The 24,629-nt window shown below is 42.1% G+C and overlaps 1 protein-coding gene across 4 annotated transcripts in view; it reads left to right on the forward strand.

Moving 5' to 3' along the window:
• rims2a (regulating synaptic membrane exocytosis 2a) overlaps nt 1-24,629 on the forward strand; it is a 993,532-nt gene that overhangs the window by 953,459 nt on the left and 15,444 nt on the right. The window contains exons 1-2 of one of the 4 annotated variants that reach the window (XM_067981499.1): nt 14,515-14,611; nt 19,452-19,454. The exons of 1 other annotated variant lie outside the window; for it this stretch is intronic. In XM_067981499.1, the coding sequence (XP_067837600.1) occupies nt 14,515-14,611; nt 19,452-19,454 (100 nt within the window). Of the gene's footprint in view, nt 1-14,472; nt 14,612-19,451; nt 19,455-24,629 lie in introns of those variants that run through there. 2 more of the 4 variants (XM_067981491.1, XM_067981498.1) reach the window with 2 other exon arrangements.

Genomic DNA, 24,629 nt, shown 5'->3' on the forward strand with positions numbered 1-24,629 from the left:
AGTTAGAGGATACAGTTATACAGGATACAGTGGAGCTACATCGCCACCTAGTGGCCACAACCTACAACAACAGCATTGGTGAGACATGTTTACATAAGGAATTCCTATGGTAACTGATCAATAGGTAGTTTCAATGTTAAATTTTTTTTGATATTCATTTTTCAGATTCGGGCGTCGCTGGCAAGGCCACATTTACTGCCATTTCCTAGTTGCATTGAGAAAGTGGTACTGGCTTTCTTGACCCACTGCAGTCCGTGTGGTGAAGGTGCTTCCATAATGCTGTTAGGTAGGGAGTTCCAGGATTTTGACCCAGCAATGATGAAGGAATGGAAATATATGTCGAAGTCAGGACAGTGTATGACTTGGAGGGCAACTTGGATGTGATGGTGTTCCCTTGCACATGGTGCCCTTGTTCTTCTGGGTGGTAGAGCACCCATTTCGAGGTGCGCCAGAAGAAACTGACAGTAGGCCTTGAAAGTGCCCCCCCCCCCCAACCCCGCCTCAGATTGGAGGATCTGAGGGGGCTGGCAGCAAGGTAAGGGAGGCCGAAAAGCTGAGTAAAATATATTTTTTTGCAAGCTCCTCAAGGATCTTTGGGCCTGGACAGCAGCCAAAGAGCACCAAAGCCAGTGGCCATTCTAGAGGTCCCAGATACCAGTTTCCTGTAATGAATTGATCACTCTATGGGAAACTGGCCTTTTAAAATTTAAATCCCTCCATCCCAAGGTCCTTAGCTATGCTAGATGCCAGGAACTCATGGGTGTATCTAGTGCCATCTTTGCTAAGGTGCTGTTAGGCAATGGATGTTCTTACTTATAAATTTATAAGTTACTCCATAAGATAATAGGATTCAAAGGCATTTATTGGCTTTCATAGGAATTAAGTATACAATGATAACCATTTGTACTAATAACTATACATATACAATGATAACTATTACTAATAATAATTACACATATACTCAAGGTCACAATTACAATTCAGGGCCATGCTTTCTCTGAGACTTGCTAAATCAGCAGAATAAACATTTTTGGGCAACTAACAGTCTTTCTGCTGTGCTTTTGGAACAAGCTGTTTCTGCTTTGCCAGGGACTGTACATGAAAGCTGCACAGTGAGAAATTGCCATCTCATGAATGGTAAAATATTCTGTAATACAGATTGCATGCAGAATTTCTCTGAGATCTACATACTTTATGGTAATGACAATACTGCACTAATGCTCTCACAAAGGAGGTTAATACCACTTTATATTATGAGACTCCAGAACACTTCCAACAAAAGCAAGGAAAAGACAAGGTGATTTCTTACTTAAAATGTAATCCATATAAAATAACAGATATTGAGACTTGTTGGATATAGGGTTGAATTTTCCCGGGCTTCTCCCACTCTGCTGCTGTAACATGAACAGACTTTTACATGTGTAAATGGGGTGTCTGCTGAATATCTGCTCAAATTACAGTGGAAATTCAGCCCATAGTCTTTGTGGTCAGAGGAAGTTCATAAACTATTCTAACTTCCATTTCAAAGTTGCTCACATCCCTTGAACGCTTCAATTATGTCACAGCCCTGAGTTCACTGGCAGTCTGCCATAATTAGTTTTTGTTTGTAATATTATTAAATATATTACTTCTCTTCAGAAATGCAATCTTATATCTATCGCAGAACAGAAAACGAAATCTAACATCACACCCTGTAAAATCAATGAAGTGCAAAAAGTGTTAACACTGACAGATTGCATGTTTCTTGAAGGCTGGGCGATGTTAACTTGCCAGTTGGTGTTCTGATTTTTTTTGCCCTTTTAGAAGCAAGACGAGCTGCATTGTGAATGGAGTGATTTTTTTTGTATTAGAAAAAGATTGTTACTTGTAAAGGAAATCCATAATGAAAGCATCACTGTGTTATGAACTATGCTTTTTTCACCTTTTCCATGATTCCTGATTATTAAGATAGTTAAAAATCTTTTAAAATCACAAATGTTGAAAGGAAGAACTAAAAGCAGCTATTTTTCCTGGCAACATTTATATACTCCACCATTAACAGTCTTGGAAGGTCTAAATTGGAGCCTACAGCACTACATTTAAGCCATCAAATTGCAAATCTCGGCTCCTAGAGGTCAGTGCATCTGATTCATGTAAAGAGACGCACAACACCCGGTTATAGTCCAACAGCTTTATTTGAAATCACAAGCTTTCGGAGCTTTGCTCCTTCGTCACTTCACCTGACGAAGGAGCAAAGCTCCGAAAGCTTGTGATTTCAAATAAAGCTGTTGGACTATAACCGGGTGTTGTGCGTCTCTTTACATTTGTCCACCCAAGTCCATCACTGGCATCTCCACATCATGGCCACCATCTGATTCATGGCACTCCCAATTTTCTAATCATGAAACTCATGCTGAAATCAGACTCAATTCAGATCAACATAACATTGTCAAAATCCAAATTGTTTAAACATAACTAAGGTAGAGAAAGGCTGCCTGCCATAGAACTGTGCAAGTGTGAGTATGAGTTGGTCTGTGTTAAATGTTACAGCTTACCTATTTGCACTGTTGTGGGTCATTGAGTGTCTAAATATTTTTAATCATAAAGTGCAGCACCTTTTGTCAAATGAGGAAGACTGTATTGTGAGGGTATTTTATGAGGGCATTCTCCCCAATTGTATTCAGTTGCTGATTCCACCCCTCCTCGTCCCAGCCATATGCTTCCTGTGTCCTAGATGTTAGAACAGATGGTATGCTTCCAGGACACCCCCAATATTGCTCCTAACCATCCATAGGGTGGGGGATGCAAGAGTACCCAGATTTCACCTCATCAGTATTCCTTGCCCCCTCCCCCCCCCGAGATGCTTTACCTTCTCTCAGCACCTCCCTCCTCAGCTTGAATCAAATTTGCTTTGTACCCACTCCCATTTTGTGATCATTTTCTTTGTATGCAACATGTTCTATTTTTTCATTCCCTTTATATCCTGGCTGCTTTCCTGTACATATCCCAGTGACAAAAATGCCAAAGAGAATACAGGAGCAATGATACTGTTTCCACACTTACCTTGCATGTTTATAATGTACTGTGTGTCTTTCACTTTGATCATGTTCTCATTGTTTCACTTCTTTACCTTTTTGTTTCTCTTTTCAATCTTTCTGCTTTTCTCATTTCTCCCTGCTGTGGTTTCTTTCCTTTCTGTCTCCTTCTCTCTTACCTCCTTTTTATCCTAAGCTGCTCCTCTATTAGTTTTTATCTTTGCTTTTTCCCCTTCTCGTGCTGTTACTCATTGAGATAACTTGCCATTCATGAGTAGCTGCCTAAGTACTCTGAGAAAATTAGCTATTGCAGTTTCTCTGAGAATCTTGGCAGTCATTTTAGAAATGTGCTGCCTAAGACAATTTTGTAGAAATAGCCATTCCTGATGTAGATAGATGGTCTCATGGAATCTAGGAATCCCTGCACAAAATGGGGACATCCTACATTAGATTCTCTAGCTTGCTACATTTTAAATACCTATCAGTAACTCTTGGGCACAATGTTATAATTTCTCCGATTTGCAACACTGAAAATTGAATGTAGTTTTCCTCTAAATTATGACTACACTACATGCTAAAGGCATTACCATCTGATCCAATTAAGATGAGGTGTTATTTTCCAGTTGTAATGTGAAAAAGGTTCCTCACATTTCTGCCTGTCTAGTGCATAAACTGGCCAGATAGCGTACCCAAGAGTGACAAACTTAAATACCTTTGGTCCAGATTTTCCTGGGGGCGTGCGCCATTAACACCTACATCACAAAAGAAAGAGGAAATTATGGAGTCGGTGACTTGTGCCATCACTTATGGTGCTCCATATTTTCCTGTGGCTTTGGTGCCACTCTGTGCCCTGTGTCAATAACAGTTATGATGTGGAGATGCCGGTGATGGACTGGGGTTGACAATTGTAAACAATTTTACAACACTTACCTGAGGAAGGAGGAAGTCTCCGAAAGCTTGTGAATTTAAAATAAAATTGCTGGACTATAACTTGGTGTTGTAAAATTGTTTACAATCAATAACAGTTGGAAGCTAATTTTCAAAGCTCCGAGCTTCCACTGAAAACAATGACAATCGTGATTTTGCTGTATTATCGCCATTTCTCATGTTGCTGCAACTTAGACTTAAAAATAATGATGCTGGTGGCTTGGCAGCGGCGTGTTTTATAGCTAATATTTTTTTAATCGCTCAAAGGATTGAACTTGGGCCAGTCTGAGGCTGAAGAAAGGGCTCAGCACACCCGTGGAAGCTCAGTACTCAAATTCATGACATGCTTTAAACAGAAGGAGACCAACCAATTCTATCGAAAAAAGATAGTACCCAAGGTCTCTTTTAATATCTCAGTTGCCAAATTCTATCTAACCCATGGGCTATTTTTGCTTTCAATATTCATTACGATATATTTCTCTAAAGTGAACTTTATTTGCTGCTGATCATTTGAGCTGAAAGCCCTGTCGGGCTACCTTTGTAATATCTTGGCTGCCTCCTCTGATTCCAAAGTCCCTCAACGTGGTGATGACTTCTGCAGTTTCTCTTTAACCCATTCACGCATCATCACCCAGTGTGTTCCTATCTTAAAATGTACACATGTTAGCATGCATTCAGTGATCAGGAAATATTGACCAGGTTTTCACTTTGTGTGTGATTATGTGCTTACCACCATCAAAAAATAGTCACTGCTTTTGCTGCAGCCATCTTGCCCTCCTCTCAGTCAGCTAGTCAGCATGCAAGCAACATTTATTGATGTTTAAAGGGAGAGTGAGGAACATCAAATCTAATAGTGAAGTTGGACTGGATGAACAGACTTTAAATATTTCTTTAAACCTGTCCCCCGTTTCCCTGATTAATATGTTCTCCCTCCACATTTTTTGTCAATTGTACAGTGCAAAATAGTTTTACTAAATGGGAGTCAGGAACCAGTTGAAAAAGATTTACTACACATTGGATAGTCAAAGTTCAAATGTTCTAAATGATTTGTGCTTTTTGTTTTTCCTTTTTGGTACAACAACTGTAATTCCCCCACCCCCCACACCCCAACATTCTGTTTTCAGCAGATATGAACATAGGAACAGGAGTAGGCCATTCAGCCCCTCGTGCCTGTTCCACTATTTGATAAGATCATGGCTGATCTGTGATCTAACTCCATATACCTGCCTTTGGCCCATATCCCTTAATACCTTTGGTTGCCAAAAAGCTATCTATCTCACATTTAAATTTAGCAATTGAGCTAGTATCAATTGCCGTTTGCGGAAGAGAGTTCCAAACTTCTACCACCCTTTGTGGAACAATTCCTGTGGCAAAAACGCAGGGAGGTGGGCAGAGGGGAACTGTTCTCGGGTCTCAGCCAGTGGCATTGCTGAACTGCCAGCTGAGGTTCATGGTGAGAGCTGCCTTTCCAATTTTTTCTCTCTCTCCCAGGTCATCCACTTTCCACTCAACTCTTTGCAGCAGTGTGGTTGAGATCAGTGACTCAGTATAGCCCTATCTCATTTTCCACTGACATTTTTATTAGGTGCTATATGTATTTTTAAGAACCTAATCTCATAGGTATTTGAAAACGAAAAATGCTGGTGCCAAAGGATATTAAGTATTCAGATAAAATTAAGATAAAGGACTGAGAGTAAAAGAAAAATCACAGTATACTTATACTCTGCACACCAAAAATTCTTACTGTTGTATACACACAATATAATACCATTGAACCCTGAGGGTTGACGATTTAAAAAAATAAAAATAATTCAGTACATTTTAATAGAGAGTGATAGACACCTGGAAGTGAGTCAGTTAGATAATCAGCAGGGTCCAAATGTCAACATAAACAGTGAGCATGAAGTTTAAATCGGCTATGACCATTATTTGAACCAAAGATTAGATTTCAGCCTCGAATTCAGTCCCTTCTAAATTCTTACTTGGGCAAAGCTTGAGGCAAAACGGACCAATCTACACCAGTGTCTATTACAGGTCGGGAATTTCCTCGGAGTTGTTCTCTCTCCACCACCACTGCGGCGGAAAATCCCACCATGCTACATTTTGGCAGGTCGTTAAATGAACAGAACAATAGCAGGCATGATTCTATGCTCCCAGTTGGGGAGCTACATCCTCAGGGAGTGAGCCATGGACAGGTAGCCCATGATCTTATCACCTTCCAGCCCCGCAATGCACTCAACATTAGTGTGGCTCCCCATCAGGAGCTCAGAATTCAACCTAATAATTGGTTAGATATAATTAATTATACTTAATAATTAATAATGTTAAACATTTAAGGTGATGAATATTGATGCAAAATGTGAAAAATGTAATTATACACTGAAGGGTATGTCATTGGAAAAAGTAAAGAAGGAAGAAGTTTTGGGTGTGCTGGTTGATCATGTATTGAAAGTGTTGTCATGTTACGTGGTAGCAATTGCCAAAACAAATAAAATGTTAAGGTTTGTGAATGGATCGATTAAATAAGTAATGATCGGACTCTGTAAATCATCATTAACAGCAGGATTACAGGAAGGAGTGTAATCCATGTTTTACGTTTAATTGCAAAGGGAATCAATAGTACGAATGTGGAGTACATATAGGTTTTTGTACGAAACAAAAATAAATTGAAAAGTTCCGCACAGAATGTGAACAGCAAAGATTCACACACCATAATGGGTTCTGTACCAGTATCTGTTTCCTAAAGGCAATAGTTTAAATGCAGTTAAGCATGGGCTCGATTTTCAAATGAAAGTCCGGATGCGTTAGGGGCCGGTGGGGGGGAGGGGAGGGCAGCGAAAATCAGTAAAACCCGGAGCGGGTAAGGAACCCGGCTCCAACCCGCCGACTTCCGCGTCTCACAGACGCATCTGTGTGCGCGGGGTTCTGGAATCTGGAAGTCCCATCGGCAATTAAAGCCGGCGGGACGATATTTAAAGAAGCAAATGTACCTCATTTAGGTACTTAAGGTACTTTATTTGTTACATCGTAGGTAGTTGCAATGATTTTCAACTTACCTGAGCGGCTTTCCCACGGCTTCCGATTCACGCCTGGTGAAACCAGGCATGAAGGGCCGGATCAGGCAAAAATAAACTAAATAAATTAAATAAAATAACATTTCACAAAGTTAAAAAAATAAATAAACCTACCTTTCAAACGATCTCACCTGCACCCCCCCTGCTCCGATGTCTCACCCCCCAATGTCTCTACTCCGATGTCGCTTCTCCAATGTCTCCCCCACCCCGACAAAGTCTGATGTCCCGCCCCGATCTTTGTCCCCCACTCCGATCTTTGTGCCACCTCCCCCCACTCGCTATTCCAGTGCCTGTTGATGTCTCTCTCTCCCTTTCTTCCCTCACCCACCCCCCCCCCCCCCCTCCGCGTTGCAGCTCCTGTTGGCAGCCAGCCTGTCAATCAGGCTGGTTGCCAGGCGCGAAACCCGGAAACAAGATTAATGAACATCAATTACCTCGCGATCACGTGGGGAAAGGTAAGTTTTTTTTTATTCGGGTTTGTCGCGCGCCCATTGACCCCCCCACCACTGCCATCCCGCCACCCTTTTAAAATTGAGCTCCATCACTTTGGTGAACTATGGTTTGTTTGAACTTGTTGCCCGTTGTTTCCCAACTCTTTCGATGCTCCTAGTCAAAACGCGGGTCTAGTTCTTGAAACATCTGTTCTATGTACAGTTTTTTTTCATTCGTTCATGGGATGTGGGCGTCGCTGGCGAGGTCAGCATTTATTGCCTATCCCTAATTGCCCTTGAGAAGGTGGTGGTCAGCCGCCTTCTTGAACTGCTGCAGTCTGTGTGGTGGGGAGTTCCAGGATTTTGACCCAGCGATGAAGAAGGAACGGCGATATATTTCCAAGTTGGGATGGTGTGTGACTTGGAGGGGAATGTGCAGGTGGTGTTGTTCCCATGTGCCTGCTGCTCTTGTCCTTCTAGGTGGTAGAGGTCGCGGGTTTGGGAGGTGCTGTCGAAGAAGCCTTGGTGAGTTGCTGCAGTGCATCCTGTGGATGGTACACACTGCAGCCACTGTGCGCCGGTGGTGAAGGGAGTGAATGTTTAGGGTGGTGGATGGGGTGCCAATCAAGCGGGCTGCTTTGTCCTGGATGGTGTCGAGCTTCTTGAATGTTGTTGGAGCTGCACTCATCCAGGCAATTTTCAGCTTCACTATTGGTGTGTCACCTAATAATTTACTTCAGCAAAAAAAGAATTATTGAATGCAAGTAAAATAAAAGCAACAGATGGAGTTCAATGTGGGAAAGTGTGAGGCCATCCACCTTGGACCTAAGAAAGATAGATCAGAGGATTTTCTAAATGGTGAGAAGCTAGGAACTGTGGAGGAGCAGAGAAATTTAGGAGTCCAAGTACAAGAATAACTAAAAGCTAGTGGACAGGTACACAAAATAATTTAAAAAGCCAATGGAATGTTGGCCTTTATCTCAAGGGGACTGGAATACAAAGGGGTGGATGTTATGTTACAGTTATATAAAGCTCTGGTTAGACCACATCTGAAGTATCGCGTTCAGTTCTGGGAACCGCACCTCAGGAAGGATCTTTCGGCCTTGGAGGGGGTGCAGCGCAGATTCACCAGAATGATACTGGAGCTAAAAGGGTTAAATTATGAGGACAGATTGCATAGACTCGGCTTGTATCCCCTTGAATATAGAAGATTATGGGGTGATCTGATTGAGGTGTTTAAGATGATTAAAGGATTTGATAGGGTAGATAAAGAGAAACTATTTCCTCTGGTGGGAGAGTCTAGAACAAGGGGGCATAACCTTAAAATTAGAGCTAGGCAGTTCAGGGGTGATGTCAGGAAGCACTTCTTCACACAAAGGGTAGTGGAAATCTGGAACTCTCTCCCCCAAAAAGCTGTTGAGGCTGGGAGTCGATTGAAAATTTCAAAACTGAGATTGATAGATTTTTGTTAGGCGGGTAGATGGAGTTAAGATAGAGACCGGACATGATCTAATTGAATGGCGAAACTGGCTCAAGGGGCTGAATGGCTTACTCCTGTTCCTATGAGTTAAACATGTCTTAAAAAGCAGCTCATGTGGACGGTAATATAAATTGAGATGGGGAAAGAAGAACCTGAAAGCAGGTCATCTGTCACAAGAACATCAGCATTACTAGTGTATCTAACAACTTAACCCTGATTAACCATGTTAGAGATGTTAGTTGCCTAATTTAAGTTGTTCATTTCTGCTGCTTTATAGTGTTGGTAAAAGGATGATTACAGGTACTGTTTTTGGAGAGATGTGAGAACACAGTGTGAAATTATATTATTCACTCACACTGCTTCAATAAAGGTTGCCAGTCACATTTCATTTAGTCCTGCTAGTGCATTTGAGCATACAGTTTATACACTGACGTGTACACATCCTTCTGGGTGTGTGTGCTTTGACATACTTATATTCTGTCTTAATTAGCTTAATTTCCCATTGCTCCAGCGTTCAGTTTCCATTTTATTACAGAACTGATGGAATAAACAGATAATCGTCTCTTTTGCTGTTACAGCTGAGGCCTTTCTGGCCAGTTTAATTGCTCAAGTTAGTTAGATTGTTTTATTCACACTGCACATCACTATCCAGGTGGTCTTTCACCCAACCTGAAATGCTGAATCGCGCAAGTTCAGCAGGTTCAGTTATGCAACACAAAACATGCGTCACATCAAAGCAAAGTGTACAGTATAAGTGTAGCTTTAGACTGTTAGCTACTACAGTGAGCACATACTCTATTGAAGCTTTGAAAAACATTTTTTGATTCAACTGAGAGTAAATGGATATGGGTTTAGCACTAATGGAGTGAAAGTGATAACTATGGCTTTTATGAGCCATATAGACTGAATGGACTATTATTCTTACATCTTTTAGTCTTTTATATAATAATAACACTATCCTTAATGATTTTTATTTTAAGAAAGCTGCTGTGGTGGCTCTGAGTGTTGGTGTATCGTTATTATGTACCATAGGGAAATAGAATGTGTGTTCATAGTCGCAGTTATACCAAACTCAGTTGTGTTGTTTGGTCGGAGGTGGTAAGTAAAGGCTGGCCATTCCTTCTCAAGAATGGATTAGAAATTAGAGGGTGAGTCTCCTTGCTCTGCTAACAGACACCTCCCAGCAGATAGATATAGAGCAGCACTAGTAAAGCCATAAACACAGCCTTCCTACTCTCCCATTGTTGTGTGGGTAGCAGAACCTAGAGGAAGAGATTCATCCAGTCATTACATTTATCCCAAGACAAATTGAGCATTAAGGTGGAGAAATCTGTGGAATTTGTGCTAACGAATGTGTTGTCCTTTTCCAGTGTGGATTATTCCATTGGCTAAACTCTTTCACCAATCAATCCAAAGAGTGCCTGTGGGCAAGTGCCAATGACTGGCAAATCTGGTCCTCTTCAACAAACCCATGAGGACATCCTCAAGGTCAGGAGAGAGCATTGTACTGAGTTGCTCTTCACTCCAGTGGGTTGTAGTAAACACAATGGGCACTTTGGTCTTTCTCCTTTTCCTTCAATCACACCAAAGTCCCAATGCAGGTTAAGATTATGGGGTATAAGACACATGTTCAAACATGTCTCCTTTATGGTTCAGAAACTGTAGGTATGCAATGGAAGGGTTTTCTTCAGCACATGTGAGAGATCCAGGATTAACTGAGGTACCTGGCCTGTTACTCAGTATCTTGGAAGGGGGTTCAACTTTATGGCAAGCACGTCTCTTTGCCAAAGTCTCTCATATTAGGACTTGGATTAAGCAGTTGGTGACAAGCAAGGCTAGTAGTTGGCAATGGATGACACATTGCAAACCATTCTGCAAAAGTAATTCCATTATATTTAAGGCAGATGATATTGTATAAGGAAACTCTGAGGTTTGGGATGACAGCTGCTAGTAGTGTTACTGGAAGTTGTGTATGAGAATATGAGCTCATATCCAGGATGCATCCAACCATTGATTATAGAGGAAGCTGGCAATGCATTCAAAAACTTTATGGTGAGTTAGGCAAGTCACCATGCTCCTTGAGGGAGTTCCCTGTATGTACTGTGCGCCTAGGCAGAGTTCAAATACACACTTGTCAATTGTCTAATGACAAGACTCAACTTCTCTAATGCCTTCAACAACCTTCCACAGTCCAACAAACCTTCATCCTCATTTACAAATCCCTCCATGGCCTCATCCCATCTTACCCTTATAACCTCCTCCAGCCCTGAGTTAGTCCTTACTAGACAAGCAGCATGAAGCTTACTAATACTCTGAACATCCACTTGGGGGTGCGTAAGTCTTGGCTCTTGCGAATCTGGACTGAGGTTAGTGAGGTGTGCTTTTGTGTAGTGAGAGAGTGTGTACCAAATAAATTGCACTTGTTAACAGAGAAGCCACAAAACAACTAATGGAACAGTCGTTTTGTGTACACAACAGCACAGTGCCGCATCCAGTACCACATTAGCAGTCATCTTGAACGAGAGTGAGCAGGAGAAGGTTCAAGAGGGCATAATAGATGGACCAGAAAGATCCATCAGCACCCTATGTAGAGGCTTGCCACAGTACACTTAATTGGGCCTGACAGGGCATCACTGCCAGCTCAGCGGGGAACCTGTCACTATTCTCCACCACTGGATGGTGGATTGTGCCCTCTCTTTAGTGTCTCCTCGTGCCCCGCTCACTCTCTAGCTATCGGGATGCAATTCCACTTCAAAGAGGGCATTTTACTGCTTTGTAGCAGCTTCCACTAGAACCTTCAAAGGCTCTTCAGTGAAACATGGTTTCTTTTACTTCCTCCCTGCTCCATTAGCACACAACATTGGAATTATGAGCAATGCATGTTTTACATCAGTTAAATGGCTCGGAAGCATTTGTGCATTCTGATTAGTTCTTGAGTTGTACACGAATTCTAGCATCGTTCATCTTCCAGAAATCGCACCATTCAAAGTAATATTTCCCCACAAGTGCATTACAACACCAAACAAAAAGCATACAGCTGTAACATTTTCCGAATGCAAGGAGGAATTCATTCCACTAAAGAGAGTAGAAAATAAATAAATTTGATAATTGGGTATTAAAAAAAATGAGAAAGATTACAAATTAATTACAGAGGTTATAATATAACTAAATATGTTATAATGACCAAGCGATTCTCCACATCAGAATTTTGCCTGAAGCTGATTTTATTTGTCAGTCATTTTGCAAAAAAAGACTTGGGGGTCAGTTTTAGGATGGCCGAGCGGGTCATCTCCTCAGCATTCATGGCGGGGGTTTCCTAAAATTGGGGAATCCCGGAGCGGGTTCGCCCCCGCATGCAGGACTCCCACCGGCAATTAAAGCCGGCGGGATGACAGTTTAGATAGTTAGGGAGGTACTTGAGGTCGTTGACAGACCTCATTGCGAAGAGATTTTAGCAGGGATGTGATTTTGGACTCTCCTCAGCATGTTTCCCGTGCTGTGGGAAACACTCCCTGTTGTTGCAGACGTGTTTCAGTCAGCAGCCATTGGGAGATGCAGAGGATTCCTTGACATTTGGGGGGAATACCTCATTCATTGCAGCAGGGCACTCTGTCACCTCAGACAAAGTTTTGCCTGCCACACCGTTGTCTCCACACTCAAAATTATTACATCATACCCTAAACTCTGCTGTCCAAACACATTTACCTACTTTGCGGACCCCCTCACACTCACACCGTCAGGATGGGGTCGGCGGGGGGGTTCCATAGCTGCATTCATCACTCCATTGGAGGACGACCAATATCACCAGCCTCGCCAGGCATACCGTCCACCTCTGCCACGTACAGCTACACAACAGAGTGCTACGCAACAGGCACCTGCACAAAATAATCGTGCAACTACACATACACCCACTGTACGGTGACCCAATGGGTGGCATCAAGCGTGTTCATGGAGAACCTCATGAAAGGGCCTTATTGCACAAGCCAGTCAAGAATGGCCAAGACTTGGCAGGAGTGGTGACAATATAATATGTAATGTGAATTGATCAGAAATCAAATATAAGTAAAAGCCATGACAAACCCTCAAACACCCTTGTGCATCCCCTTCATGCTCATGACATGTTTGCCTAACGCTTCCTACTACACATATGTGATGCATGCCCTGTGGCTGCAGCACAGGTAGTGGCAGATTGACTGAGGCTGACCATGAAAGAGATGCATCAGAGGGTGAGTATGAGATAGAGCCATGAGATTGTATGAGGATTGGGTTGAGTGGTAGTGGTGGGATGAGTACTGGGGAGGTGAGGAAGTGCAGGTAAGATGAAGATGAGGGTTTGAGGAGTGATGTGATAGAGTAGTGTTGGCAGTGCAGAAGGAGATGTAGGGTAGGGGCGGTGATGTGGCAGACGGAGTGTAGGGGAATGAGTAAGAGTACTCACTTCGGCTGACCTGGTTAGGTCATTGAAGCGCCTCCTGCACTGTATGCAGGTGCGGGATATGTTGGTGGTGCTGGTGACCTCCTCTTCCACCTCGAGCCAGGCCTTTGTGGTGGCAGCCAGGTGGAAGATCTCCCTCCTCCTCCCCACCCCATCCAGTAAGATCTGGAGTGAGGCATCATTAAACCTGGGAGCAGCCTTCCCCCTGGGCCGCTCCATGCTGTAATTTTGCCTATTTTCTGCAGCATCAGTCAGTGGAGGACTGCCCCTTTAAATAGGGCTCCTCCAGCTGACAGCCTATGATGCGGGTGCGCAGTCCGCCCGCTGCGCAGCTTTCCAGCGCGAAACCCGGAAGCCAAGATAAGTGGCTTCAATTTACTTACGATCGCGTGCCAAACCCACCGATTTCACCGGGCGCGTTACTGACGCGCCCAGTCGACCCCCCGCTGCCAACCCGCCTCCCTCCTAATATCGGGCCCTTGATGTCTTGAGGAGTTTCTGGTCAATGACTGAACTGCAAAAACTAATTACTTCAAGAACAACATTTTAGTCACTGTTCACCCTCTAAAAGAACTCATCATCTGCTTGATAACAAAATCAAAACAGCAACTGCTTCTAGTTCTGGAGAGTGCAAAATACTCTCCTCCTCTTACACTCTAATTGGTGCACATAGCAGCCAGCAACGCTCCAGTCAGCATCTTCTCAGAGCTCTCTTGTGAATCAATGAGCAGAGTAAAGGAGGAGGCAGAGAGCTCCAGACGAAGAGCAAGCGGAGGAGTCAACAAGGCATTTTCATTTGCCTTAGGAAGAGGAGCGCAGCATTTGGTTTCCAGTGTAGCTTAATTCACAGGTGAACAGAGAGTGGACTTTCAGCTGTCCAAAGCTGTAGAGGATGTGTCTTCAGAAAATCCAAGCTGGATCTCTGCAGAGTCAATTGTCCGATTAAACTGTGAAGTGGAGCTTTTGCAGCACCAAAGCAAAACAGGCAGAGGTCTCTTTGACCATCCAGAGAACGGGGAAATCATCCCCGGATATTTCTTACTAGGGGCTGTTCTGAACAACCGCCAAAACGCCTCGTGTTCTGTACCGCGCGAAAGGAGGGTCGTCCAAGATGGTTAGACAGGGGCCAGACACTGGAAATGCTGGGTTGCGAATGCAGAGGTCTCAAAGCCGAATAAGCCTGTCTGCATCTTTTGAAGCCTTGGCTGTTTATTTCCCATGCATGAATTCTTTTGATGAAGATGATGGAGGTAAGAAAATTTACAAAGAAACCGCTGATCCACTGTACCTGTTGATTGACACTATAAAATTAAGGTAAAAGTGTTGACTCCATTATCTTATAATAGATGATATAAGTGCAAACTGCTAGGAACATCTATATATATATTTAAAGCTCCTTAGACACTCCATTACTCATCAGTTATGTAGAAATTATCTCTTTAACCAGCAGAGGGACAAAGAAGTAATATTAAGCTCATATTCCTTACAATATTAAGTTATTTTTCCCTGACTGATCAAAACACTCCATGTCAGAGGAATTTTAATCCAGCATGAAGCACTCTCTGCAAATGTCCGTGCTGCACAAGCTAGTTTACACATGTTCTGTTTCACTTCCACAAAAATATGATAGAGAACACAGCAAAGAATTCCAATCTTCTTATGTTTTTGTCATAGGATTCTCTTGTAATCTCCTGCTGATAGTGTCTCTCTCACTCACACACACACAACTTCTTTGCTGCATTCATTCCGTTTCTCACTTGCTCCCTCTCTGTCTTTCTTTCACACACACCTTGCCGATATTGTAGCTTCTGGGTAAGTGATGAATTGTGTTACAACTAAACAGCAAATGGCTTTCAATTTTTTACTTAAAATACATTACAGAGACTGTAGGTGGTACTTGTTTTAAAGTAATATTGATTTTTAAATACAAAAATGAAGAGAGAGAAAGTAATTTGCATTGTCTTCCTTGCCAGAAATAGAACATGTTTGTTCACTTAATAGTTAACACTAAGACTTTAGCGTCAACCAATTACAAATGAAGAATATACTAACAGCTCTTTAAAGTTATGAGTCAGCTTGCTCGATTATCATAGTATACATAAGGTGGCTGAGCCATTCACGTTGTAAAAATCAACTGTCACAATACACATGCAAAGGGCACAGACTGACTCAAGTAATCTGATACCTGCTTCAATAAGGCAAAGTACCATTTTTTTTGCAGGGGTGGAGTTATTGCAAGCATCCTCAACAATTGAAAAAACTTAATATTCAACAGTGTTTTTATACAATCTATCTTTGGTCCAATGGAAATAAATATTGAGTTATAATATAATATTTAGACTTTGGAAAGTTAAGTGTGTGTTCCTCTTTTCAGTTGCTATTCCTCATTATCCTAGTTAAGGTAACTCCCTTCTCCATTAAAGTTCAATATTTATTCATTGTTAGTGATGATGAGGGTCATGTTTCTGGCTGTGGGCAGAGGCTGGATCTGTTAAATGTTCTTGTTACTCTGTCTTATTTCCCCTGGCGTTATCCTTTACCTCTCATTTTCTCAGACTCTTACCACTGTTTTGCATGCATTGTTTGTTACTGCTCACTATGTGCATGAACTCTCTGGTGCCACCACATCAACAGAACTGTTTTAATCATTGTTCAATCATTGTGTGAGGATTCATATGGTCAGCTGATGAATAAAACATCATAATATTGATACCTGAAATGAGAAGACTGAAGTTCTTGCTTTCAAGTGAAACTTGACTCTTCTGTCTAGTTTGTAAAAATATATGTTGTTTCTGTTAATTGGTGGTAGGTCACTGGTTGCCTCTGTTAGGTAAATGATTTGCCTGACAGCTTCTATGGAGCACATGGACTGAGAAAATTGACGCTTTCACATCCCTTGTCTCACAGTGGGAAGTTGCAGGCTGCCTAGCAACAAGACCATCACTTGCAAAGGGAATTATAGGGACTTTGCACTAACCCACACGTGATAGGGTGAGAAGCTGAACAGAATGAAGCTATTAATTTATCCAGAAATCATGCGTGACTTATTTCAGAATTAAATTAGAACAAAACTGAAATGCATTGTATAAACTCCCTTTTGTTGGCTACATGTTTGCATTAATGTCTGAGCATTTAATATTCCTTATAGTCACAGTTTCTTCAGTGTTTTACATTGTTGGCTTATTTGGAACGATGCAAGTCCCAAGGCTAAAGCCAGGAACAGCGTAAAATAATCCTTATTTTTATTAGATTTGAATGTCAATTAAAATCACCCAGTGATGCAAAATTTTTTCACTATCACGAGTTTTAAATTTCATTTAATGATGCTAATCAGAATGGCTATTTGCTTCCTACCATTTGATAGAAACCTTCATTTAGTCTTATTGTAGCAGCCTAATCAACTTTGGGTCAAAAGCTATAATCACTCAGTAAATAATGTTTGATTAGCTATTATCAATTTCCTCCCTACTTGATGTTTGTAAAAAGAATATAGATTTTTAAAAATCATGTAAATGTACACAATCCTTCCCATATGAAGATGGAAAATTGCATTAGTATTTCAACATTCCTATTTCATTTCAGTTCTTTAAACCACATCATTATTTCAAGCGTAACACTTATGTTCAATTTTGATGCTATTTCCTTAAAACCACTTGATCACTGGATTGGGTACAGGGCAGGGTAAAAGCTTAGAGCAGCCTACGCTGTTACCACAGCAACAGAAGTCAGCGAATTAATGAAGAATAGCTGCAGTAATCCCTATTCAGTCTTTGTAATAATATTTTCTGAGGCCTATTTTTGTCTCCATTTATAGTTCTTCTTCCCTACTTCCCACTCCCTTCAGGCCATATTCTATTACTGATTGAAAAATGTTCTTCCATTTCTTCTTCCATTTCCTCACTTGATCAACCTAAGAACTGCTAGACAGCAAAGATTGACTCAAGCACCAATTAAAGAAAAAAAACTCATTGATTTTCTTTCCTTTCTTCTCAGTGAGGAAACATTTATAGCATTTATACAAAAAATACATACTTTGTTAAGCTAAACCTTTATAAAACACTAGTTAGGACTCAGCTTGATTGGCACCCCATCCACCACCCTAAACATTCACTCCCTTCACCACCGGCGCACTGTGGCTGCAGTGTGCACCATCCACAGGATGCACTGCAGCAACTCGCCAAGGCTTCTTCGACAGCACCTCCCAAACCCGCGACCTCTACCACCTAGAAGGACAAGGGCAGCAGGTGCATGGGAACAACACCACCTGCACGTTCCCCTCCAAGTCACACACCATCCCGACTTGGAAATATATCGCCGTTCCTTCATTGTCGCTGGGTCAAAATCCTGGAACTCCCTTCCTAACAGCACTGTGGGAGAACCGTCACCACACGGACTGCAGCGGTTCAAGAAGGCGGCTCACCACCACCTTCTCAAGGGCAATTAGGGATGGGCAATAAATGCCGGCCTTGCCAGCGACGCCCACATCCCGTGAACGAATAAAAAAAAAGCTGGAGTATTGTGTTCAATTCTGGGCACCACACTTTCGGAAAGATGTCCAGGCCTTGGAGAGGGTGCAGAAGAGATTTACTAGAAAGGTACCAGGGATGAGGGACTTCAGTTATATGGAGAAGCTGGGGTTGTTCTCCTTAGAACAGAGAAGGTTAGGGGGACATTTGATAGTGGTGTTCAAAATCATGAACGGTTTGGATAGAGTAAATAAGGAGAAACTGTTTCCAATGGCAGAATGATTGGTAACCAGAGGACACAGATTTAAGGTGATTGGTAAAAGAATCAGAGGCGACATGAGGAAACATTTTTTTACGCAGCGAGTTGTAATGATCTGGAATGAACTCCATTGGAAGCAGATTCAATAGTAACTTTCAAAAGGGAATTGGATAAATACTTGAAGGGAAAAAAATTACAGGGCTATGGGGAAAGGGCAGGGGAATGGGACTAATTGCATAGCTCTTTCAAAGAGCCGGCACAGGCAGGATGGGCTGAATGGCCTCCTCCTGTGCTGTACCTATTATAATACTTTGATACTAAACTTCACTCCACTCCACGCTTTTGAAACACAGCTAGATTGAGATAACAAATTCAACACACAAAAAACCATGGGGTCGATATTAACTCCTCCGCCTTGACGAATGGGAGAGAGTCGGGGGTGGGGTTAAAAATTTTAAATTGCGAAACGCAACCTCAACCCGCCGCGTACGCGCCTGGCGCCATTTTTACGGCGGCGGGTTACGTGTCGTGGAGAGGCGGGACACTTCATTATAATATTTAAATCAAGCTCCCACAGTGCTGGATTTCCAGGGCCCGGGAAACTCGGCAGCTAAATGGAGATGGGAGCAGCCAGATCAAGCAGGATTTATAGCATTGCCTGTGAGCCAGAAGGAGCAGGAGTTTGCCCCCCGGCCCCTCAAGCAAACCGTCTGCCAATCACAGCCTCTCCTCGAAGCCGCAATCTGCCGTCCCCCACCCCCCCAACCCGCGATCCCGAACCCCCTTCTGCCCCACGATCCCGAGCCTTCTGTCCCCCGATCTTTCCTTCCCTCCCGATTGCCAGTCTGACCCGCCCTCACTTCTGCCCCGCAATCTTTCCCGATTGCCGGGGACCGTCCACATTGGCCCCCGGCTGCGACCTTCTACCATTGGCTTTCCCACCCGGCAGCTGGCCAGCCTGTCAATCTGGCCGGCTGCCAGACGGGAAATGGAATCAAAAAATGATAATGATAATGAGGTCCTGCCGACCTCCACGTTCCCGGGATTGCTGTATTTTTTCCCTGCAACCGTACTCTCCCGTTCCCTCCTGCCTCATAAATAGCGGGGCCCATGGATCTGCACCTATTTGCCAAGAGTTTTAAAAGTACATTCTTCATCAGAAAGCTTTTGAAGTTCTGAAAAAACATAGTAGTTGACTTGCTGTACCTAGACTTCCAAAAGGCATTTGACAAAGTTTCGCACGAGAGGTTATTCGTTAAGCTCAAAATAGTGGGGATTCAGGGTAAACCTTGGATATGAATGAGAAATTAGCTGAAGGGTAGAAAACAACAGTTACTTGTTAGTTGGGGTAGGGGATGTACTGAGTGGGTTATCCCAGAGATTGTTTTTTGGGACCACTTCTGTTTCTAACTTACATCAAGACCTGAAAGCAATAGCCGAAGGCAAATTGGTCAAATTTGCAGATGATACAAAATTAGGAGAGCGGCAATGGAATCGGAGGAGGCAGCTCAGTAATCACAAGGTGGACAAAATGTGTAAGTGGGCGGAACAATGGCAGATGATATTTAATACAGATAAGCAAAAATGGGTGACGCATGTACTCCATAATTGATGTTGAAATAGCTAAGGATGAAGTTGAAAGAAACCTAGGAGTCTCAGTAGACTCAGCATTCAACATGTCTAACTGATTGAGAGCAGCAATCAACAGAGCCAATGGAATATTAAGCTATATAGCCAGAATGGTGGAGTACAAGTCAGAGGAAGTCATGAATAAACTGTATAGTGCTGCCTAGTACTGGACAGACTACTCAAGGTGTGGTCCGACTACAGCACTATACAGTTTGAAGGGAGACATTCAAGCATTGGAGACAATGCAGAGAAAAGCCACAAGGCTAATCCCTAGTGATAGAGGTGTGAGTTATGAGAAAAGACTGGAGAACTAGGGCTTTTCATCCTTAAATAGACATGTCTGAATAGGCAATCTTAAGAGAGATATAAGATAGTAAAGGATGTGAGCAAGTTAAATTTAGAAAATTGACTTGTGAGAATAGGACCAGGGGAGACAGGTTCAAACTAGTAAAAGGTAATTTTAGTATTGAAATCATGAAATTCTTCGTCACACAAAATTTTAACTTGTTTCGCTTGGCACTAGTCTGGCCTGGTAACGGCCTTACCGCCCAATTAACCCTGACTATGCAGTCAGCAGCATTTTGAATAGGGCCTACCGTTGGGCACCCAAGGCGCACACCTCTTTCAAGTGATAGGCCCCTCTTAATATTGCCATTTTAGATTAGAACTGGTCGGAGCTACGCACGGAGCATGCTCCGACCAATTCCATGGGCGATGCAGCAGAAGTGACCTGACAAAGGTAAGTTTGAAATTATTTTGTAATAATAATAACTCCGACTCCTCCAGGCCCCAAAACAATAACACGGGCTTGGACGTACCTTGCTGGCGGCCAGGGTGGCCCAGTATTGGCGATTTGATGTCCCAGCCTGATGTAAGTGAGGTACTGCTCTGCGCAGTGTACCTTTGTGGATGCGGAATATTCAGCCTGAGGTAAGCCACCGACTGTTGGCATGACATTGCATAATGATCTCCAAGTGAATATTTAGAGCCAAATTCCTACCAATCCTCATTCTTATACGTAGAGAAATCTATGAAGCACAGGACATGAAATTTCGAAAGATCACAGTAAATATTTATCAGTTTAGCATATAGGTGTCTTGCTCTCACCAGCCAAACTTTCTCACCACCGCAGTCTGTGCTCTGGAACTAGAAAACAAACTTGTTTTTTTATCAGGAGTTCTGTTGGATGTGAGTGGCACTGAAAAAGCTGCAGAGAGAGAAAACTTGCTGTGAAGTAGAACTCATTTTTATCAGGATAGATCTTCAGTGAGTGCATATTCTGTATATTCTTTTGGTCATTTTGTTGAACACAATGCAGCGGGTTTGGAAGCCCATGTACCGAGGGGTTATCTTTAAATAATCAGTGTTTCTTCCCATGATCTGTTTATCTTGATCTGTAAATGACCTGAGGAAGAATTTGAAATCCACAGCGTTTTTAAGAGTGGTGTTGGTGTCTGTGCAAGGGACAGAGCGAGATACGTTGACACTCATTCCGTTTGAACTGGTGTACAATTGTGTTTGTCTTTCTTACTGCACTATGAAAGGCAGCAGGTCACATTTTATTGAGACCTAAATTTTATTTAGGATTTTACTCTGGTGTTGATTTGTCAGAGCATTTACTTCCTTTTCAGTCTCAAGCACCGGAGACATTTGCAGTATCTCTGAAAACACATACAGGGGCGGCGTTAGAACTGTGCAATCTATGCAGTTGCACAGGGCCCTGAGCGGATCCAATGACAGGATCTAGGCAATGGCACTAGCTGATCCCTGATTATTTTATCAGTTACTTTTATATTACCTATTGCAAACATCCTTTTCATGATCATACGTGTGTGGATTTGACACTAGATTAAGTAGGTGGTATTTAGTATCATTGTCCAGTTAATTGCAGGACCCCCAAATCAAACCTTTGCACGGGGCCCCTGCAAGGCAGACACTGCTCCAGATCACTGTCAAAGGTACTAGCCGTAAAATAAGATGATTGCAAACTAAAGTGTGAAATTATTACCATAATTAGATTTAATAGGGAAAAAAACCTTCTGATGCTATGACTAAGTGAAAGCATGAATATGCAGTACATGCATGTAAAGTTGTAGCCTGCTGTAATTAAATCAGCTGTAATGGAGAAACAGAATTCATAAGAGAGACAATTTTAATCAAACTAATTTGGTGGAAGTTTTACAGTGCTATTCTGTTGCTTATCCTTACAGTCCTTGCACATTTTAATATAGAGCAGCAAATCGTCCATGGCATTGCTCATGGTGACCCTGAGGATATGCAAAAATATGACATTTAAGGAATATAGAAACAGGAGGTAGGCCATTCAGCCTCTTGAGCCTGTTCTGCCATTCAATTAGACCATGGCTGATCGGCACCTAAACTCCTTTTACCCGCCTTTGTTCCACATCCCTTGATACCCTGACCTAACAAAAACCTATCGATCACAGTCTTGAAAATTTTAATTGTCCCATCATCCACAGCTTTTTGGGGGAGCGTGTTCCAGGTTTTCACTCCCATTTGTGTGAAAAAGGGCCACCTGATTTCACTCCTAAATGGCTTAGCTCTAATTTTAAGATTATACCCTCTTGTTCTGGATTCCTCCACCAGAGGAAAAAGTTTCTCTGTATCTACCCCACCAAATCCCTTAATCATTTTAAATACCTCGATTAGTTCATCCTTCAACCTTCTAAACTGAAGGGAATACAAGCCTTTAAACAATCTGGCTTCATCATTTAACCCTTTAAACTCTGGAATAATTCTGGTGAATCTGCCTGTGTGAAATTTGAAATGTGAAAGGAAAGAACACTTGCGGGAAGTGAACACTATTTGCAAGACTTTTAATATAAATTAGTAACTTCTGTTTTACATGATTTATCCATATTTGTGTATTTATTAGTATTTATTGCTCCATGTTTCTTTCATATGTGTATATAAATTCTGTCTTTGGAGTTGTAAAACCCACATTCAAACACTCAGTGGCTCAGCTGATACTTGGAAATTTAATGAATGGTTACTGTGTAAAGCAGCAGCCTTTCTCCTTATGAAACAGACTCATTATTTGTTAATTACCCTACAGAATTTCCACATTACATGGGAAATTGAAACTTATTTATTTGAACTAATAAAACACAGAGATCAAGTCTTTATTGCATGCTTACTTTGGAAATAAATCCATTTGATCCTCTCAAAACACAATAGTTACTTTGCAAATAATATTTAGAGAGTTTGAACATGCTTCGTGGCACCTACCCACGCACTACCAGCCTGATTGATGAAGCAGTGGGATGCCATCAGGGAATTATGGAAACACTGCCAACTTGCAAGTGCCAGTGGCAGAGATCCATGCACAGGGCATTGTTTATTCTGACATATCAGTTCCGACCAAATAATGAGAGCTGATGGGAGAATTGGGCCTTACCAACCGGTAGGAATTGAAAGACCAGCCTGTTGTCCGGCCATAAGCTTTTATTTTAAAGATTTGCATAACAATCAAAATAGATAAAGTTGAAACCAAGCAAACTAAAACAATAAATGAAAAAAGGATATATTAATAAAAATTTCCAAATGGTAACCCCAGCCATGATTACAAAACATTCACTGCAGGAAGCCAGCTGAAATTGAGAGGCTGCATGCCGACACTTCTCATGTTTTCGCATGACTTGTGCATGCATTGTCTAGTCTTGTCACAGTGATTGGATCGGGACCTATAACAAGTTTGATGTAGTATGTCAGCTGTTCACTTCCATCAATTCAGTAGCAATAAGAAGCACAGACCTTGGTTTACAGATTGACAAAAGAATCCAACATAAAGTACATCTCCTGCCACTGGTACTGGGTGCAGAAGCAGGAGCTGCTTTACTTCGCAATGTCACAGACTTGATTCGCACGTGATAGCTTTTTTGTGATTTTTTTTAGATTAGTAACTCGTGCAGTAGCGCTGTTATTAGGAAGCGCCCTCCATTTTGTTGAGCACTGTAGAAGTTGCTTTAAGATGAAGATATGAGGGTAGATTTTACATATTGGTGCTCCTGGCATGAAGCTTCACGTGCAAGGAGCACATAATGGGAATTCAGGCACTGAGGACAGCTTGAGCCCTGCAGGATTTTCTGTCCTTTAAAATTATTGGTCAGAAAGTTCTGCAAAGCCTGCTGATCTCCACCCCAAATTCCCAATTTTCACCCTGAGGGATTGAATCACAAATTGGTAAAACCTACCCTATAATATGATTTTGAAAAGTCTCGTGATCATCAGCAGATATTTTTATTTATTTATTTATTGTCAAATGTAATTGCAGGCTTGATGTGTGCATATTATAATTTCCTGGATTTCAACTATCCTTGACCTGAAACTTATGATTAGTGTGCAGAATAACTACAGTTTTATTCTCTATCAGATACAATAATTGGTTGCATTTTTTATGACAGTTTTTTTGGTAATGTACAACTGTACCAGTAATATACTGGGTTTCCAACAGACAACCTGAGTCTGAATCCCAGTCACTAATTCGGATTTGGCTCCCCTTAAGGTGCTAGTTCCGGCTGCTTTGGGCAGGCTGGCGGATGGAATGCTTTGTCACAGTGAGTGGTCCAATTGGAATGCAGGAGGAGAAAAATATTGGTCTAAGATGAAACACACTACAAGCACCCTGCAAAGAACAGTCTCTGCCAGTTGACCAAGTGGCAGTGGAGACTTCTTTAACTCACTAGTCCCACCCTACAACCTGAAGGATTAGGCGTGGTAGAAGTGATCTAAGGAAAGGGGACGGAGGAGGCAAGTAGAACTTTTTTAAGGGAGTTGTGCCCCAGTCCAGATCTCATTTATTAACAACAAAACTGCTGTGTGCCCAAAGCAATACTTGAAAATGATAACAATGTCGTTTGTTGAACTGATTCCTGTTCCCCTACATTGTTTAGT

This window comes from Heptranchias perlo, chromosome 3, assembly GCF_035084215.1.
Source record: "Heptranchias perlo isolate sHepPer1 chromosome 3, sHepPer1.hap1, whole genome shotgun sequence".
Classification (NCBI taxonomy): domain Eukaryota; kingdom Metazoa; phylum Chordata; class Chondrichthyes; order Hexanchiformes; family Hexanchidae; genus Heptranchias; species Heptranchias perlo.